This window comes from Eimeria tenella, genomic scaffold, assembly GCF_000499545.2.
Source record: "Eimeria tenella Houghton genomic scaffold, Eth_scaff50, whole genome shotgun sequence".
NCBI lineage: Eukaryota > Apicomplexa > Conoidasida > Eucoccidiorida > Eimeriidae > Eimeria > Eimeria tenella.
In genome coordinates this window covers 66,318-84,404 of record NW_013543396.1, presented here as the reverse complement: position 1 = coordinate 84,404, position 18,087 = coordinate 66,318, and the positions used below count along the sequence as shown (strand labels likewise).

Below are 18,087 nucleotides of genomic sequence, written 5' to 3'. Positions count from 1 at the left end.
CTTCATTTGTTAGCCCCTGACCAAATGTTTACCGATATGGATTGGACGAAATATTCTCTGCAAGTAGACAAGCTCAGATTGGGGAATATAAAAGAATTAACATGGATATATATGTATGTATGTGTTAGGTGAACTACCTAACTGAGCAACCATTCTGTATCTGGACCAACACATTCATAGGAAAAGTAGCCTGCAGGCGGGTGTGTAGGCCTCCAATTGTTCCCTAAAAGCTGAAGGTCAGCATTATTTCACGTTAAATTTCTATAGTCAAAGTTTATAGCATTCACATTTAGCGCCTCGCTTATGTGCACATATTGCGTACGGGCCTATAAAATCGCACTACGCCGCCCTCCATGCGACTTCTGTCGCTGACCCTAAAGACAAAGGCAGTAGCTGCGTGCACTAGATCAACTTGAAAACGAAGCTTCAGTGCGCACAAGGGAGTCGAATGAATTAACATGCAGCAAAACACCCAACACCTTTTTGTAGTTGAAAACAGAGTAACTACGAAGCATATCAGACAAGTGCGCGCGCTTGAGATTGTGATGGGACGAACGGGCGATTGTTGTTCCTGGGCTGAAAATATACACTGTACAGAACTAAGGCCTACAAACCGAGCCTAATTCGTGTCATTTAATGTCAGTAGTTGCGACGCTCACACTTTTCGCGCGCCTGCCAAAAGAGTCACTGTCGTGACTCTTTTATGTGTCGGATGGTTAGAAACCTTTGTTGGAGCTTCCCTTGTTGCACTTCTACACATCTTCAAGCAGCGAAAAGTCCTATTTCACCTACAGGGCTTGCAAAGTGTGCATGCACAGTATCCTTGATAAACTAATACACTCATGGATGGCTTGCTTCACCTGCATCGTAATCCGACATTGCAGTGTTCCTCTTTCCCCGCTCCCATTCCTCTTCTCCATTACCTTTCAGACCAGCAGAAAAATGAAGCGAAACTGCACCTCAGTTGCCTCTCCTTCACGCGTTCTTGCTCCGTGCCAAGTTCCAAACGCCTGGGACGCGCGGTCCTCTTACAAATGCAAGCGTGAGACAACTAAGCTTGCGGTGCACCTCTACTCGCAAGCCTCCGCTGCTGATGTTCGTTTTTCTGAGTCGTCCAGCTCACCTCGCTTACCTGTTTTGATTGGGTGCAATGCTCTGTAAGTGGTGGATAAGTGCAAAATGAGTGCCATGCTGCAGCAGCATCTACCATGTATCCGGCGCAGCAGAAGGGGGAATGGTGAGACTGGAAACATCGTTGACCTCGCAAAAGGCAACTTCGCAGACGTCTTAATATGCCCACTAATTCTAATTTTTGATGCTGCAGTTGTTTGCTGCCAGCCACAGGCGCGAAAGCTGAAGTCAGCTGCAACAACTGCTCCGAACCCTAATACGCCTGACTGATGTGATGCTAAAGCAGCATCTACCATCTATTCGGCGCAGCAGAGTAGGCCATGGTGAGATTGGAAACATCGTTGAACTGGCCAAGGCAACTTTGCAGACAGTGCTGTGATACGCCAGTTAATTCTGCTCTGTGATGCTGTAGTTGTTCGCTGGCCGTCATAGGCACGAGAGCTGAAGTCAGCTGTAGCAACTGCTGTGAACCCGAACCGTGACGATGATACAGGTGTGAATGCTATGAAACTTCTTCAAGCGCTAAACTGCCTCCTCTTTTGTGGCCTTGTAGCAGGCGGAACAGTTGCTTGGGATAATTGCGCCATTAGAGCGAATACAGCCTTCCTCGAATACTTTCGCTGGTGCACTGTCTTTTTAAAATGCACTAATGAGCAGCGGCCTTTTCACTTTCCAGGTGCTTCTGGGATGTAAATAGGAACTAAATGCAGCCAAAGTGACTCTCCCACAGCATTTCCAACCGTTCCAAATACGAGCCGCAGCATAAATACGACATTTTCGCTGCCCTTTTGCCTCCAGCTCACATCTACATCTACTGGAGCATTCCAGCTGCATCTACCAACTTCTCTTCCAATGTGGCGGTTACTCTGTAGGGATAAAGATGTCATACAAATTTAATCAATGCGGAGTTCATTCCCTGCGTTTTTTTGCCTCTCTCAAAAGGTGCGCATCTGGCGGGCGTTTGGCATTAGGCTTTCGTGTCACCGACGGGGCAGCGGCGGAGCCTCCCGTCTTTTCTTCTATCTTTTCCTTCGTTTTCTCTTTCTTCTTCCTCAACAGTGCTGCCTGAAGCCCACAGGAAATCGAGAGCTGCAACTATTTGAAGTGAAGCACCTGGCTAGCATCCTGCTTGCAAGTCACCCCAAGAAAGCGAACAGGGACTGACTGTGAGCTAACGTGAGAATGGACAAATTCAGAAGCAAAACGTTACTTGCCCTGCGTTTTCTCATATCTTGGTTTTTCCTTTTTATTTTTTCTGCTCGGTTCTTCGATTTGCCGCCTCTGAGTAAGCACAGCAAGTACTGAAGACCAACTGCTCCGTGAAGACGACGCTTGAGCCTATGAAGTGTTTTTCTCACAATGGAATGCCGCCTTTCCAACGCTGCGCGGAATGAAAGTGTCTATCCTTTTGCTTAAAACTAGTGTATATTGTAATGTAGGTGTTATGCACGAGGGGCGCACCCGCCAGCCGTTAGCTCCACTCTGATTTTCCGATCGCTAAGGGTTCTTCCGTCATAATTCAGTGCGATCTGCGTGTACAAGTAAACAAAAGAATACGAAACATACATTCCACAGGAACACCACTGCAATAATCTGAGAAAAGCAGAAGCGGCTGTGGACCGACTTTGCTTTTTCGCAAAATACAGGTGACGGAAGGCTTCCTACGTATTCCGGATGTGCTGCCACTGCATACTTGCAATGCTTCTTTATTTGTGAACTCCACGAATCCGCAGCCCTTTGACGCCCCTGTATCCTTTTCCGTCAGCAAGCGAACGTCTTTTATGAAAAGTTCTATATATGCAAATGTGGAATGCAGCAGCAGACGTCGAAAATAAACAAAATGGACGCAGCAAAGGAAATGACGAAGTGCACAATGGAAAGCGCAGATGCAGCAGTTACTTATCGCTTGCATCGCCTTCAAGAAACAAAAAAGACACAAGTCGCGTTAATATATTGAAAAAGAAAGACACTCTTGGCACTATATCCGATGCACAAGTGCACTGCTTGTATAGAAAATGAACAAGACAGCAATGCAATTTCAAGTCGCTGAGGAAATCGGAAAGAAACATGCACAACTTACGCAATTTACGCCCAAAGAACTCCTTCACTTCCTGTGCGGAGACTGAAAGCGGCAAATTGCCGACAAAAAGGACCAGAGGAACTTTCTGCAGATACCAGCAGAAACCAATGGTAGAACAAACATTAAAACACAACAGAACAAATAGCACTGCATGTGGAGCAAAGAACACAGAAACGACGCAAGTACAAAGCAGCAATAAGCTCCAGAATAATAGTACGCAGTTAAGAGGAGAGTGGGCAAGGAGACAGGTAGCGCGACTTCAAACAATCACAGAAGCAGTTATGCGAAAAGAAACAAAGCCAGAGAAATGCAAGAAACGGGACGCGAGTCACAGGCATGGGATGCACTTCGACGCATTCGTGACTATATACATATTGTTACATACACACGTACCTACACCGGCGCACGTCTGTTCATACGAGCGCCGGCTGCAATATGTATAGAGCTGTGAGCGCATGAAACATGTCTGTGCAAACTTGTTCCTAAAACATGTAAAAGAAAAAGGCTAAGAAAAGTTAAAGCACATACGGAAGTCTTATCGTTGGCATCTGAGGAGTGCTCTGATTCCTTCTCCGTCTGATGCAACTTTTTCCGCTGCAGTTGATCCTGTTGAGAGTCCCGCAGTTGCTGTCCGTTTTGCACGTTTTGCTGCTCTGACTGCTGCTGCTTCCTTCCCTTTTTAGTTTTTCTTTGCTGCTGCTGCGCCCGCAGCGCTGTCTTTAACAGCTGTAAAGAGCGCTTCATCTGTTCAAAGAATCTTTAATGATACTGCTGCGATTGCTGCTTCTAGTACGTAAATTCCGCTGCTGCTGCTCTTCCCGTTTCTGCAGACTCTGCCGTAGCTGCTAACCCAGGAAGGCTTGATGCTCTGGATTCCCTTCTTACTTGTTACAGTAGGAGCAGCAGCAGCAGCTGCTGCTGATGCCGGGACAATGGGTTCCCGTTGCTACTGTCTAGTAATGCGCTGGATCCCTACAGCATGATTTGCCACAGCCATTCTATTACAACTGCTGCGGTGTTTGTTTTAAAAATGTGGCTAAGAGATGGCAAAAAAGGACAACGACATTGTAAATTTGACCAGTCTTAACACTGCGAGCAGGTGTTGCTGCTGGAGCATTTGCCGCACCACTTGGTGAAAGCGAACAACTAAGGTATGACGAAAAATAACAGCACCATAAATTGACAAGAACACCATGTGCTGATGTTGCTGCTACTATGCTGCATCGACGATGCAACACGAGCAGCAGCCTTGGGGCTGCAGCCCCCCAGAGCCACAGCTGCTGCTCTTTAGTCTTAGCTGCATCTAGTTCTCTGTTTTTAAACATTCCTTTGTTCCTCTATTCCGTATGCACGCCGAATATAGAGTACAGCAGTTGGACCGATAGCTGCTGCTGCAGCAGCAGCAACGGCTTGAGCCCCTATATGAGCATTAATTGCTATACGAGAAGATGGAAGATTCTGTAACGTCTAACACTGATCTTACCAAAGACGCAGCTCCAACAACACGGGTATCAGTAACACCTTCAGTGGACGCTGCGGCAACTGCTGATGCAAATGCGACAGAGGCAACAGAAAAAGTCAGAGCCGAAGCAACCCCTGGCGAGGCCACAGAGGAAGGAGGCTTCGCAGCAGTGACCACTAAGGAGGCAGTTGCTGCTTACTTGTGTCCAGATGAAGCAGCCGAGAATATTCGGCAGCTCTGCGGACTTGCTGCAGGCGTTGCTGATGACGATGCGGACAAGGGAACAGTATCAACAGCGTCAGCGAAACAGATACAAGAAACAGCACTGACTGCTCTGCTGCTACACCTTCATTCGAAGCGTGTTTCCTTTCCTGAAGTGCTCAGCTACACCGAAACATGCATTGTCGCAGCGACGAAAGCAGCAACCACAAGTGTAACATCGGCAACAACTGATTGTACCAACTATGTCAAGGCAGCACAAACTCGGAAAGCCGCAGCGGCTCTACCGGCACAGATCCTACAGCGTATGCCGGAGTTGCCTCTTTGTACTAAGAGTAGCAGCAGTAGCAAGGGCGGCAGCTACACTGATGGCAGCAGCGGCTGCCGCATCGACAAGAGCAACGGAAGTACAAATGAAAGCAGCAGTGGCGACGGCGAAAGGCTGTCGGAAGACGATGCTTTGTGGCAGCTGCTGCTGCAGTGCAGCGACAGATATATGACGGATTGGCAGGGAACAGAGGGGGGCGCTTCTTGTTACCTCGCTGTCGCGCGCTCATCGCCAGGGCTCTTGCAGTTGCTGCTTCCCTCACCAAAAGGCACCAGCAGCGAATGCAACAGCAATGACAGTAGCAACACTAACAGCAGAAAGTACTGGACGGAGGACTGCACCGTGGGGTTGTTCATGCTGCGCTCTTTGCTGCACCAGGTGCACACGCCTTCGTTTGCGCAGAGCACGCGGCAGCTGCTACTGCAGCTGCTGCTACTGCTACTGCAAGAGTGCGCTAAGGCAGTGCAGCAGGAGATGCGGAAAGAAGCTTTGGTGCTTGAAATCAGCAGACAGCTAGAGGGAGAACGGGACCCCCGATGCCTGTTGCTCCTGTTTGCTATTGTGAAGGAGCTGGGGCGTACATACAGCTCGCTCATGAGGGAGAGTGAGCTTGAAGCTTCAGTTGATCTGATTATGTCCTATTTTCCGGTCTCGTTTTCACCGCCACCTAATGCTGTCGCCTGTGTCACAGGTTAGTTCTGGCTTGCAGTGCTCGGTGTTGCCGTTGGGTGCTATTGCTGTTGCAGCAGCTGGCTGGACTTGCTGCTTCTTGGTTTCGGCGCGAGCCTTTGCAATGTAGAGCGCTGCCGCCCTTCTCTTTATGGTGTCCATCCCGGGGATCGAACCTTCGTGTTCTTCTTTCATCGTTCTCTAAGTGTCTCTTCTTCCTTTGTATCTGTTTTCTTGTCTGCGTATCCGTCCGTTTTTGTTTTTTCATCCGTTTGCCTTCGCCTCCTTTGCTTTTTGCGAACCTGCAGAGTCAGCCTTAAGTGAAGCATTTGCTGCTGCTGCTTCTGCCTCGCGCCTGTACGGGCCTCTGGTCCTGGCGCTTGCTGTTGACCTTGTGCCGTCTCTTATAGAGGACTGCGGCAGCAGCAGCAGCAATACTGGGAAGGGAGACGGAAACCCTTTGGAAAAAGCGGTCAACTCCCTTGCTATGTGCCTTCCCTATTATGAACCCTCTGCTGCTGGTGACGCTGCGCTGCAGCTCGGGCCGCTGCTGCTGCAGCAGCAGCAGCAGCAGCCAGACGATTTACTGCCCCTTGAAACTGTGGACATGTTTGGCTTGCTTCTTCGACGAGGGCAGGAAGGATCTGAGCAGCAGAAACAGCAACAGCAGGAGCAACAACCTTATGGGAAGGAGCCCGACGATAGCTTATCTTTCAAGCAGGCGGAGGATTTACTGCTTCCCCTTGCTGCACCACTGCTAGAGTTACAGCAAATAACCACTCCAACAAGCAGGCTCATCCTACAGTTGCTTATGGAAGCTGCTGCTGCGGGTCCTGTCAGCTGTTTATGCTGCTTAAAGGTTGCAGCGCTGCCGCTGCTTGAGCATGTAATCCAAACGGCAGGTATTTCAATGCAGCAGCAGGAACAGCAACTAAAAGAGGCTTTAGCGGACACTGCTACCTGTATGAACAACGACAGCTCCAGCAGCAACGGCAGCGAAGGGAGCGAAGACGCTTTTGCTGTTCTCTGTCGTCTTCCATGGTTCTCGGCAGCAGCGCTAGACTCTAGCAGCAGCAGTAACAGGGACAGCAACAGCTGCAGCAGTACCTGTATGAGCGTTGATGAAAAGATGCAGGTGCAAGGTGGCTTGCTACTGATGTCACAGTTGCTGGGTGCCGCACAAGGAAGCGGCTGCATGCATGCAGCAGCGGCAGTACCCGAGCTTAGGCAGCAACTTCAGGAGTTACTTCAGCAGCTGCTGCAGGATCTGCTGCAGCTGCTATTGGTGAGGGGCCATGAACTAGCCTGGGAAGTTCCGGACGCGCAGCTGCTTCTCTTCCGGCTTGTGGGAATCGTGGCCTCAAGCGAACCAGTTGGGGCAACGGCGGCAGCAGCAGCAGCGTATCTGCTGTCTTGTGTAACTGGATTCGTAAGTTTGCCTCATGCGGCAGCAGCAGCTTCTGATGCTGAAACTTCAGACGGAGGAGGGAGGAGCAGCCTGAAGCAACATCTGCTCCAGCGGGAAACTGTGCTGCAGCAGCAACTGGTGCGGGCTACTGCTGCCTTTCACCGCAGACTGAATGCGGACTGCAGCAGCAAGGGCATTGCTGCAGTCCTGAGCAGCGAGCCTTCTAGTACTGCTGCTACAGCTCTTGCCGGTAAAGCAGAGAACGCAGCGGCGACGGGTGTTGGCGGCAGCGCCTACGCGGCCTGCGTGCGGTCGCTTCAGCAGATTTTTCTATCTACTGGTTGCATGCAGCAGCATCGGGAGGCAAGGCTGCTGTTGAGAGTTGCTGCAGAGGGGGTTGGAGCTGCGTTTGCAGCAGCACTCGACAGCATCAACGAAAGCAGCGTCGACGTAGAGGCTGAACAGAAAGACCAGCAGCAACCACCTATTTGCACGTTGCTGCCAGCAGCTGCGGTAGCTGAGGTGTCGATTGCTTGCGGCTGCGTCCTCGTAGGTCGATGGAACACAAATGAGCTGCAGCTCGAGGAGCAACAAGATGAGGAACAGCAAAAGGTGCAAAAGCAGCCAGGAGCTCGGGATATAGCTCTCCCCAGGAGCCTGTTGCAGAGGCTGTGCGATACCCTATCCAAGGCCGCGAAGTCCCTGAAAGAGCTACAGCAAGAAGAGCAGCACCAGAATCCGCAGGAAGAGCTGCAGTTGCAGCTCCTAAATGCTGGAGCAGCAGAAAAGCTCCGCCTTTTGGCGTCAGCAGCAGACGGAACGGCAAGCGCGTTGTGCATATACAGCACAATTTTGCAGCAGCAGAAACCGCGAAAGAGGCACCACACGGAGCAGCGAAGGCAGCGGCAACAGCAGGAGCAAGCGCACGAGGAGCAGCAGCCTGCGATGCTGAACCCGGCTTCCTCTCTTCTGTTGCTCCTTGGCAATAAAGAGCTCACTGGGCTGCTAAGAGAGGTCGCAGTTGCGTATGTACAGCAGCATTTGAATCAGCAGCGATTGCAGCAGCAGCAGCAACTGCAACAGCAACTGCAAGAGCAGCAGCTGCAACAGCAGCAACTGCAGCAACAAGCGCAAACACTATCATCGATCGTTTCATCTTTGCGGTTGCTTGTTAAGAAGCTGCTGCAGTTGCTTCCACCTGTGGAACGATTCGCTTTCTCTCAGCAGTTGTTACATGAAAGTCTTGAAGAGGACGCACTATTTCTTTTTCTACCTGCAACCGTTCAAGTTGCAGTTTCTGCTGCTGTGTCAGAGGCCGACAGCAGCACTTGCTGCTGCACAAAGAAGAGTGCCGAAAATTGTAGCTGCAGCAGCTGCGTGCAACAGGTCCTGCTGCAGCGGTGCATTGCGATTTGCTGCAGCTCACTTCCGCAGAGCCAGCAGCAGAAGATACTGCCGTTGCTGCCAGCAGCAGCAGCTACAGCGGCAGCAAAGGACAGGAGCCACGTACTGCAGCAAGATGGCTTGGAAGTTTTGCAAATGCTGCTGCGCTACCTTCCAGCAGAGAGCAAACGCCATGCACTTGCGCTGTTGCAACAGGTGGAGGCAGCGTTGCTCCACAGTTGTTGCTGCTGCAGTTGCTGCAGCAGCTGTAGCTGCTCTGATGCTCGTGGGTCTTCAGGCGAGGCTTATGATTTCGCTGCCATTGCGGCAGCACAACTTGCTGCTCGTGCTACAGGCTTGCTGCAGGGAGCTGCACTCGCTGGTCTCTGGGCTGGTCGCGGTGACAGCAGCGATAACGACAAATGTGGTTCTGACCAACCTGAAGAACTGTTAGAGACGGTGCTACTGCAGGCGTTTGCACCGCGTTCACATGGGCGCAGCAACAGCAAGTGTGGGAGCAGCAGCAACAGTGACATCAACAACAGAAGCAGCAACAATGGCAGTAACAGCAGCAGCAGCAACGGAAGTAGCAACAACAGTATGTGCGGCTGCGCTGCGCAGTTCGCTGCAGCTCGAGCTGTCGGGCTCTTGCTACCAGACGTGTTGCTGCAATCGGCCCTAGCCCAACAGCCAGGAGCCAGCAGCGGCAATCAGTGCAGCTCCGGAAACGACAGCATCAGTGACGGCGGCAGCAGCGGCTGCAGGCCCCTTTTCCCCATTTTACCTGAAGGGAGGCCGTGGTTCACGGAGCTTGATGAGCTTGAGCTTGAGGAACAGGAACTGCTAGAGCAGCAGCAAGAGAATCAGCAAGAGCAGCAGCAGCGAGATCATGAAGAGCAGCGCGAGCAGCAGCAGGAACGTCAGCAAGAAGGCCACCACAAGGCTGAGAGGGAGCTGCACCTGCAGCGCATGGCAGCAGCTCGCGTTTGTCTCGAGGCCTTGCATCCGCGTTGCACTGCTGCTGCGGCTTCGACAGTTGCTGCTGCTCTGTCGTCCGCTTCTTCCAGAGCAGCAGCAATAGAAGAAACAAAGGACCGCTGGGGCCCTCCCCTTGGGGACCTTCACTTGCTATATTCAGTTCCTGTGGACGAGGACAAGGAAAAGCAACAACAGCAGCGGGAGAAAATCGCTGCTCTGCTGCCGCTGCTGAGCTGCCTTACAGCTGCCTGTGTTTCTTCTATCAGTGACAGCAGCAACAACGGCGACAGCACCAGGACTGTGGAGCATCTGGCGCAAGCCGAGCCTCACTTTACTTCCGTAGGGCCCCTGAGCCTGGTGGAGTTGGTGGTGGGTTGGGGCTGCTGCTACTTTGTCCAGCAGCACCACCTGCTGTCCACGTACTCGCTGCGCATGCAGCAAATGTCAGCAGGCAATGCTGCTGCTGCTGCTGCTCTTGCCGCTTCTGCGGGCTTCCCGGTAGAGGTGCCGTCCTTCCAAAAAAACAGCCAGCAGCAGCAAGCAGCGTATTGTGCTGCTTTGGCAGCAACAGCAGAAACCGCGCAACAGCAACTCCAAGACCAGGGGCAGCAGCAGGCGCATCGGCAAGTTGCCGGTGCAGCTGCAGCTGAGTTCGCTCTCTTGGAGGGATTTTCTGCCTCTTGGTTGTTATTGTTATTGCTGCTTCTGCAACAACAGCAGCAAACTCAAACGAACCAGCAGAAGAGCGAGATGCGCCACCATGCCTCGACAACACCCGGCTGTTTTTCGGGCTCTTTCTTGCTGCTGCTGCTGCATGCACTGCTGCTTCTGGCTCTCTGTGAGAAACGGCCTCTGCTGCGGTTGCTGGCACTGGATGCCCTCAGACTTGCCGCTCTGCAGCGAACGGACACGCAGAAAATGCAGCAAGCAGCACCGCATGTGAGCTCTGAATCCTGAACCCCAATCCCAAAGCTCTATGCCTTAGACACTTGGACCCTGAGGCGGAATGGTCGGTTTTTGAAAGGTACGCTATTGCTGAGCAGCTTACAAACGCTGGTTGTTTTGCTGTTGTTGCTGTTACTGCAGGTGCTGCTGCTGCTTCAGGAGGCACTGTGTGACGAGCGTGCAATAGTTAGGAGCGCTGCCGGGGCGTGCGTGGGTGCTTGGACAGCCCGCTGCCAGTCGCAACGTTGAATGCCGTGAGCCTGAGCATACCGATCATGCTGCTGCGAGAATCGCTAATGCTATTCTCGCTGCTTCAAGGCTTGTTGCTGGCGACAACAATGGCGCCGCGGCAACCGTGTCAGTTGAGTTCACATTGTTGTTACGCCATCAAGACGCGGCTCTCAGGGGAGGAGAGTTGCTGTTGCAGCTGCTGTTGCTGCAGCAGCTGTGACGGTGGCACCAGCAGCAGCCTCTGCTACTGTTGCTGCTGAAGATGGTTTCTTTGCGCTTGCACCTTGCACCTTTGCAGCGGCAGAAAACGAATGCCTGCCGCTGGCACGTTCTGCGTGACTTTAGAGCTGCGCCAAAGGAGTCAATGCCACCAAGGCATCGAATGCATATAACTGCTACTTAGATTTGGCTGTAGCTAAATGTGACTAGTCGTGGTTGTTTGTGACAGGTTGTGGCTGTCCGTAACGAGCTGCTTGTTTGTGACCAGCTTTAGCGAGCCACCGCTGCCGGTGAATAGCTTTGACTAGATCATGCTAGTTGCTGCTACGTAATTTGGTACAACGCGTCGGTCTTTGCCACGTATTTGTTTCATTTTGCAGATTGAGGTCCCAGTGGCAGGTCATTATGTGGGACTCTTCTCATGCTGGGTTGAGTTCGTTCTTGCATGCAGAAGGACCACGGTGAAATAGTAGCTCCGAGAGCGGCCTAGTATTGAAATTCTCAGTTCCATCTTTACAAGTTGTTTTTAAAGTTTGGCTCGGGCTTGTTTGCCACCCTCCCGTGCGTGCCTGGTGCCTACGGAGCGGTATGTATGCTGTCTGCGGAAGGTACAGATGCTCTGTGGACTCAGGGGCAGAGGTTTTCATTTGTTTACATGTTAATTTTAGTCGGTGGGGGCATCCAGTTGGTACGAACTCAACAGTCTGTTACGCCTGCACTGGCGTTTTGTGTGCGTTTTTCCGCGGAGTGGATGTCTGTAGCGTCAGCGTGGCATTTTTGTCTTTTTGTGTTCCTTAATTCAGTTATACATGTAAAAAAAATGTTGTGCAGTTTCGATTTGCGGAAAAAAATGGAACACGAAGCAGATAACATAAATGTACAGACTCGACTTGCAGTGGACCGGTGGCGGAGGTATACAGGCTACACCATGGTGTCTTCCACACAACCATTGCAGCCTCGCAGTGCAGTGCTTCGCTAGTTTCCACTAAAATCAATTTCAAAGCTGCTTCTGAGGAATTAACTCGAAGTTAATTCCCCCTTTCACCAGTACCTTTTCCTTACATGCAGCCCAACTAGCGGGTCTCCCGGGGCACCATCACCACCCTACCATGGACCCTAGGCAACAGTGCTAATGCTAGTCCCCCAACGTATACAGTCGTTCCCAAAGTCGAAACTTCAAGCTCTGTTGCCTTTAACAGATCCAGCCCCCGGAAAACCTCTCTTGTAATCCCGTTTCAAACGCCCTGTCTGCTTTTCCCCGGCGCATGCGTTTTTGTGTGGGACTCCCCCCACTACGTTCACCGCAGCGACAGCTTCAATGCAGCCTTACCCCTGCTCTTCTGACAGCCCCACAAGCCCCCCTATGTCTGGGGGGCCAGCCGGTCCTGGGGGACTCAGCGGTGTCGTTGGGTTTGATGGCGCTGGCGATGAGGGCCTCAATGATAACTGCGCTGACGCCGTGATGTGCGCGGTGAGCGCCAAGAACGACAGTGGAGGCCACGGGCTGCGCCTTGGGCTGGCCGTGTTTGACCCTCGACGCCCATCGCTACGTGTGGCGGAGATTGTCAGCGATGAGCACTTGACGGCGCTGGAGGCGGTGCTCATGCAGGTGTGAATGCACTCTACGCAGCAAATCACAGACAAATGCTGCATAGAATATGTAGCACGGAGACTTAGACAAAGACAGAAAGGCAAAAGGCACCACAAAATAAAGCAGAACGCCGCAGCAGGACACGGCCAAACTCTCACAAGCAGCATATCACCAGTAGCTGCTCCTGCTGACAGCAAGACAGTCTGCTGCAGCTTAAAATGCATTCGCTGCTTGTCAGTAGGCTGTTGACTTGCCGCAGTGTACGCACAGGTCGGCGCTGTGTCTGTATTAGCTCCTGCGGGCGATGGCGCGGCCTGGCTGCGGCGACTGCCCTATGTGGTGCATGCAGTTGGGGCGGAGCTGGTAGAGGCGAAGAAAAGTCTTTTTACAAGTAGGTTTAGGAACTGATGAATTGATTAGCAAGGATCCCCCTGGCTCTCGTTGACTGCGCCGTGGCTTTCCTCCGTGACCTGTATTTTTCCTTGTAAAGCCGCCAGTTCATGTTTTCCTTTTGAAGCCGCAAATTCATGTATCTGCTTATTCACTCTTCTGTTTGTCACTGTTTTCAATTTAGCGGCAAATCTGACTCAAGATATATCCTACCTCTTGCCTGCTGCTGCCCTAAAGCCAGCAGCTGCCAAAGAGCTTCGCCTAGAGATTGCCTGCTCTGCCTTAGCAGCGCTCATATCTTACTGGAGCGTGAGCCAAGAGGGCTTAGGGTTTGGGCTTTGGGGGGCTTCTTGAAAACTTGGGATTGAAGGAATAGGGCCTCGGGCTTAAGGATTGCACTTTTGGCTTCCGGGTGATTCTAAAGCCTACATCGGAATTTGTCTACGCTAAGCCCTGAAAGGGGTGCTGCGTTCGTGAACTCTTCACAGGGAATGATTTGCTAACTGCAGCAGAGCCACAGCTTCATTTGATTAAGGTGTAGCTTTTGGGGTTAAGGGTTTAGTTATTGGGTTTGAGGGTTTGTGTGCGGGCAGCTGGCGTCTGACGAGACTTTGTGCCACGCGTGCATCCTGGAGACGTATCCGATCTCGTCCTTCCTGAACGTTGATGCTGCTGCTGCTGTTGCGCTGCATCTGCTACCACAGCAGCCACAGCAGCAGCGGCTCCAGCCGCGCATTCTTCCCTGCAGTACTAAATATGGGGAGGCGCACGCAGCAGCAAAGGACAGAATAAGTAGGAAAAAGGAGCAGCCCAAGCCTCAAAACCTTATCACCAAACCTTTGAAAACGGTGTATTACTGTGCTTTTGTTCACGTATCATCTTGTCTAGGGCTTATGGCTGAGCGATGGGCGTCTGCCGCTCGTGTTTTGTGTGGACTTCAGGCGCTGCTGCTGCTGCGTCAGCAGCAGCCGCAGCAGGTGGTTCAGCTGCCACGACGTCAGTGTTTAGCTTGTTCTCCCGCCGTTGCTGTTCGTCTTTGGGCGTCCGACGCCTCCACATTTTTATTTCCCAGCCCCTTGTTGATGCTGAAGAAATAGTAAGGAGACATGATCTGGTGGAAGCGCTCATGCAGGTAGGTCTTGGGTGTACGTACCCTCAAGTACCACTGAGAAACCAATCACCGCTGCATGCTTTCTCGCTTTATCTTTCTCATTTTGCACGTCAGTTGGCCAAGCAGTTTCGGCAAGCGGCCGCCTCGTTACTATTTGCACTGCAGGATTTGGCTTTTTGGCCTTTGGGTTTAATGTTTGTGCTTAGGAAGTCTTCCGACGGGAGGTGTTTCAACGCCACTTCAAGCACGTGTCAGACGTTGACAAACTCGCCACGAAGCTGCACAGAATTCATGCAGCAACGCAAGCAGCAAAAGAGACTGGAGGCAAACGGACGCCGTGGGTCTTTTTGTGCACAATTCTTTTTTCGCATTCTTGTCACCTACTTGACTGTTATATTTGATCCGCACTGCTGTTTGTTCCGCAATAATTATGGCCCCTGCTGCGCGTAGTGGCACTTCATTACTGAGTGGGCTGCAGCTGCGGGCGTTAAATCTAGCACTGATGAGGCTATATAAACTTCAGATACTGTTATAGTAATGTGAACACTTGCCATTCGCCTCTGAAGTACTTGCGGGCAATCAGGAAACGGCTAGGCAAAGTGGCGGGTCACTGAAGGGGCCAGTCTGCATGTCTCAGTGCTCGTGCTTGCTTGGTTGCTTCCGTCCGTTCGATTCATTTTGTTGTTTGTGTTTTTTATTTTCGATGCAGATGAGCACTATCGTTGGCGGCTCTGCTAACCTGTGTTATCCTCTTTTTGCTTGCTTACTTGCTTTTTTTCTGTATTTGTCTTCTGGTCTTTTTTGTTAATGTGAAAGCTGCGAACCTTTGTGTTTCTCGTTCGCCCCTTTTTTTCTCACAATTGAAATTTTGTTCTTAGGGTTTCGGGCTCAGCGTGTCCGTATATATATTGCTGTTTCTGCTTTTGCATTTAGGCGATTGGGAGTGGGCCTGGGGGATCTCGTGAAGCTCTACGACTGCGTTGTGGAATGCAACAGTTTGCTTGTATGTGGCATCTGTACTGCATCTTTTGTTTTCATTTGTGTGACCGATGTATTGCCTATCACCATCTTTGCCTTCCCTCCCTGTGCTTCCCTCTTGTAGCCGGTTGTTTTTAGTCATTTCATCGTGTCGAATTGCTAGTAAATATGTACTTTGGTAGTTGGCCTTCTGTAACTTAAATCTCAGGGCCCCCTAGGGGAGTACAGCGGGCCTGGCAGCTCCACGGTTCGTTCTTATCTTTATACAAAGCTGCATTCCACAATTTCGTCATTTTCTTCATTTATCAAGCTGGTGGAACACTCTATTGACCTTGAAGAGGCCAAGAGAGGCACGTATATAATAGACAGTCGATTTGATCCCCGCATGGGCGAACTGCTGCAGCAGCGCAACTTGCTGCTGATGCAGCTGCAGCAGGAAAGGCAGAGGGCTGAAGAAATACTGGATATCCCAAAGCGAAGAGATGGAGATGCAGTCAAACTCGTAGAAGACCCCACACTAGGGTTTGCCCTAAGAGTGGTAAAGAGAGATCAGCAAGCCGTTTTAGTAAGCCGCAGTATATCCACGCATGCATCTATGGGCGACTGATAATTCTGTTTGTTTGTTTGCTTCTCAGTTCGTTTGTTTCTGAACTATTGGATTGCACGTTTTTGTTCTGGATGTGTGCTTTGCCTTCTGGTTTTCTGGTGCCTGCTTCTTCCTTTTTGTCACCAATGTATTTAGCCGTTCGTTCGGTTCTGGGCTTTACTATTAGCGGCTCACAGGATCTATCGGCGTGAACAATCTTTTGCTTGATTGTTGCCTCAGAGCCGCAAGAAAGAATTCCAGCAGATTCGGCTGAACAAGAACGAACTGCTCTTCTCTACCAATCGGTTGCGGGCTCTTGCCGCAAGACACAAGGACACATGCGACGAATACCAGCAGCTGCAGTCAGCACTAGTTGACAAAGCAGTACAGGTTAAATCAGACACATTAAAAGCGGCTACTGCCATTGCTGCTTTGTACGGGCATGTGTAGGCGTCGGGTAGCTCGACAGTTGCATTGGAGCCATCCTGGGAAGGGGACATCAAATTATTTTTTTTCCGTTTGTCTTCTTCGTTCGGTTTTGTTCGTGTGTCCGTTTGTTCGCTTCGTGCTTCTGTGCTTCTTTATCTCCGCAGAGTGCTCATTCTCTTTTCCGTTCGTCTCCTGCATATTACTTACTGTTTGTATCTCTCCAATTTCCTTTGTACCCATGTATCTGTTTCGGTTTTTACTGTTGGTGCCCATGTCCGTTTGTCTACTGGATATTCCTTACTGCCTAACTCTGTCCAGTTTCATCATTAGCCATCTAGTCGTTCTTCCGTTGTTTTTGGTGCACGTACAGGTCGCGTCTACTTACTGGCCACTGGCAGAACAGCTGGCGGATCTCTTAGGCACAATTGACGTATTGGGCGCCTTTGCTGCGGTTGCTCTGACAGCGCCTATTCCTTATGTTAGGCCCCACATAGAGCCTGAGGGTATGTATACCTTTTCCTTTCCCATTTTCGTATTATTTTTTGCTCCTTCATCTTGTTTTAGTTCCGTGTCAGGACACCTGTGTTCCGCTCTTCTGCTCTTCTTGCCCATGCTCGTGGCGGGCTCTTTTGCATTTGTAGGAGGGCTTGCTGTCCTTTTACGGCCTGTGTTCTACATGCATATACGCATACTCAAGTATGCTTACATGACTACATAGACATCACTGTACACAACTGTACTTAATTTAGATATGTGTGTAAGCACAGTCATACACATGTGCACATCCCCACTACCACCACAGCCGTAATGCGCACTACGGTGCCGCAACTATTTGTATGTTTTGTTCATCAGGCGGCATTTTGAGGCTGGAAAGCTGCCGCCACGCCCTGCTAGAGGTGCAGGGCCTAGGGGGTTCCATCATCGCAAACGACTGCTTTATGGATTCGGAGTCTTCCCGTTTGCACTTGATTACAGGACCCAACATGGGAGGAAAGTCTACCTACATAAGACAGGTGGCGCTATGCGTGTTGCTAGCGCAGATCGGCAGCTTTGTGCCTTGCAAAAGCTGCACCATGCCAGTGTTCAGACAAATCATGTGCAGAGTGGGAGCGTCAGACCTCCAACTGAGGGGCGTCAGCACATTTCTTGCAGAGATGGTCGAGGCCACAGCCATTCTCAAAAATGCAGGGCCTCAAAGTCTCGTCATTGTCGATGAACTGGGAAGAGGGACATCTACCTATGAAGTGTGTATCGGCAGCTGCTGCGATGGCGAAGGCTCCGCTGTTGCTTGATCTCTGGTGGTGCTAGTGTTGTTACTGCTGCGGTCTTAGTCTAGTAGGTAAAACCCGGATTATTTGTGTTTGCTTATGATCTCGTCTTTCTGCTCAGGGTTTCGGACTTGCCTGGGCCGTAGCCAAGGATTTGGCTGAGCGAGCTCGCAGCTTCACTTTGTTCGCGACTCATTTTTTGGAGTTGGCAGCTTTGGAGGGTGAGGTGGCTGGGGTCCGCAACTACCACGTGAAGGCAGCAGTTTGTAAGGAAAAGAAACAAATAACATTTTTGTATGACGTAAAGAAGGGCCACGCAGACCAATCCTACGGTGTTCAAGTGGCGCAGTTCGCGGGGCTCCCAGAGGCGATCACAACTAGGGCAGCAGCAATGAGCCAGCACTTGGAATGTGCGGAGAAGAGGGAGAAAAGAAGAAGCAAGGGGATTTTAGATGAAGCAGATCGAGACAGAGACGGAGCGCTGAAGAAACTCAGGGCCGTGGTCACACACGCGTTTGCTGCTGAGACACCTCAGCAGTTTTTGCAGAGAGTCAAAGACAGTGCAGACGAACTAAGGGAAGGACTTAAAGAAGTACAAAAGCAGACGCAGCTGCAAGTTGCAGCTGCCTAATCTCACATAAGCGTGCATAATTCATAAGTCAGCAGCAGCAGTAGCTGCTC

At 51.1% G+C, this 18,087-nt stretch overlaps 3 protein-coding genes across 3 annotated transcripts; 2 read left to right on the top strand and 1 right to left on the bottom strand.

Moving 5' to 3' along the window:
- Positions 1–2,098: 2,098 nt before the first annotated feature.
- Positions 2,099–3,955, bottom strand: ETH_00004105 (RNA-binding protein, putative; the record flags this gene model as incomplete). Its single annotated transcript, XM_013377399.1, has 6 exons — positions 2,099–2,196; positions 2,346–2,410; positions 2,593–2,660; positions 2,825–2,922; positions 3,212–3,296; positions 3,740–3,955. 6 exons carry the CDS (start codon positions 3,953–3,955, stop codon positions 2,099–2,101), a joined length of 630 nt encoding a protein of 209 aa, XP_013232853.1.
- Positions 3,956–4,659: 704 nt separating this feature from the next.
- On the top strand, positions 4,660–11,054 carry ETH_00004100 (uncharacterized protein; the record flags this gene model as incomplete). Its single annotated transcript, XM_013377398.1, has 3 exons — positions 4,660–5,911; positions 6,198–10,597; positions 10,830–11,054. The coding sequence occupies 3 exons, from the start codon at positions 4,660–4,662 to the stop codon at positions 11,052–11,054; spliced, it is 5,877 nt and encodes a 1,958-aa protein (XP_013232852.1).
- Positions 11,055–12,371: 1,317 nt separating this feature from the next.
- ETH_00004095 (DNA mismatch repair protein, putative) lies at positions 12,372–18,037 on the top strand (the record flags this gene model as incomplete). Its single annotated transcript, XM_013377397.1, has 12 exons — positions 12,372–12,662; positions 12,915–13,035; positions 13,219–13,343; positions 13,628–13,826; positions 13,976–14,166; positions 14,352–14,482; positions 15,079–15,148; positions 15,332–15,688; positions 15,950–16,099; positions 16,509–16,641; positions 16,991–17,382; positions 17,528–18,037. The coding sequence occupies 12 exons, from the start codon at positions 12,372–12,374 to the stop codon at positions 18,035–18,037; spliced, it is 2,670 nt and encodes an 889-aa protein (XP_013232851.1).
- Between the last annotated feature and the right edge of the window lie 50 nt (positions 18,038–18,087).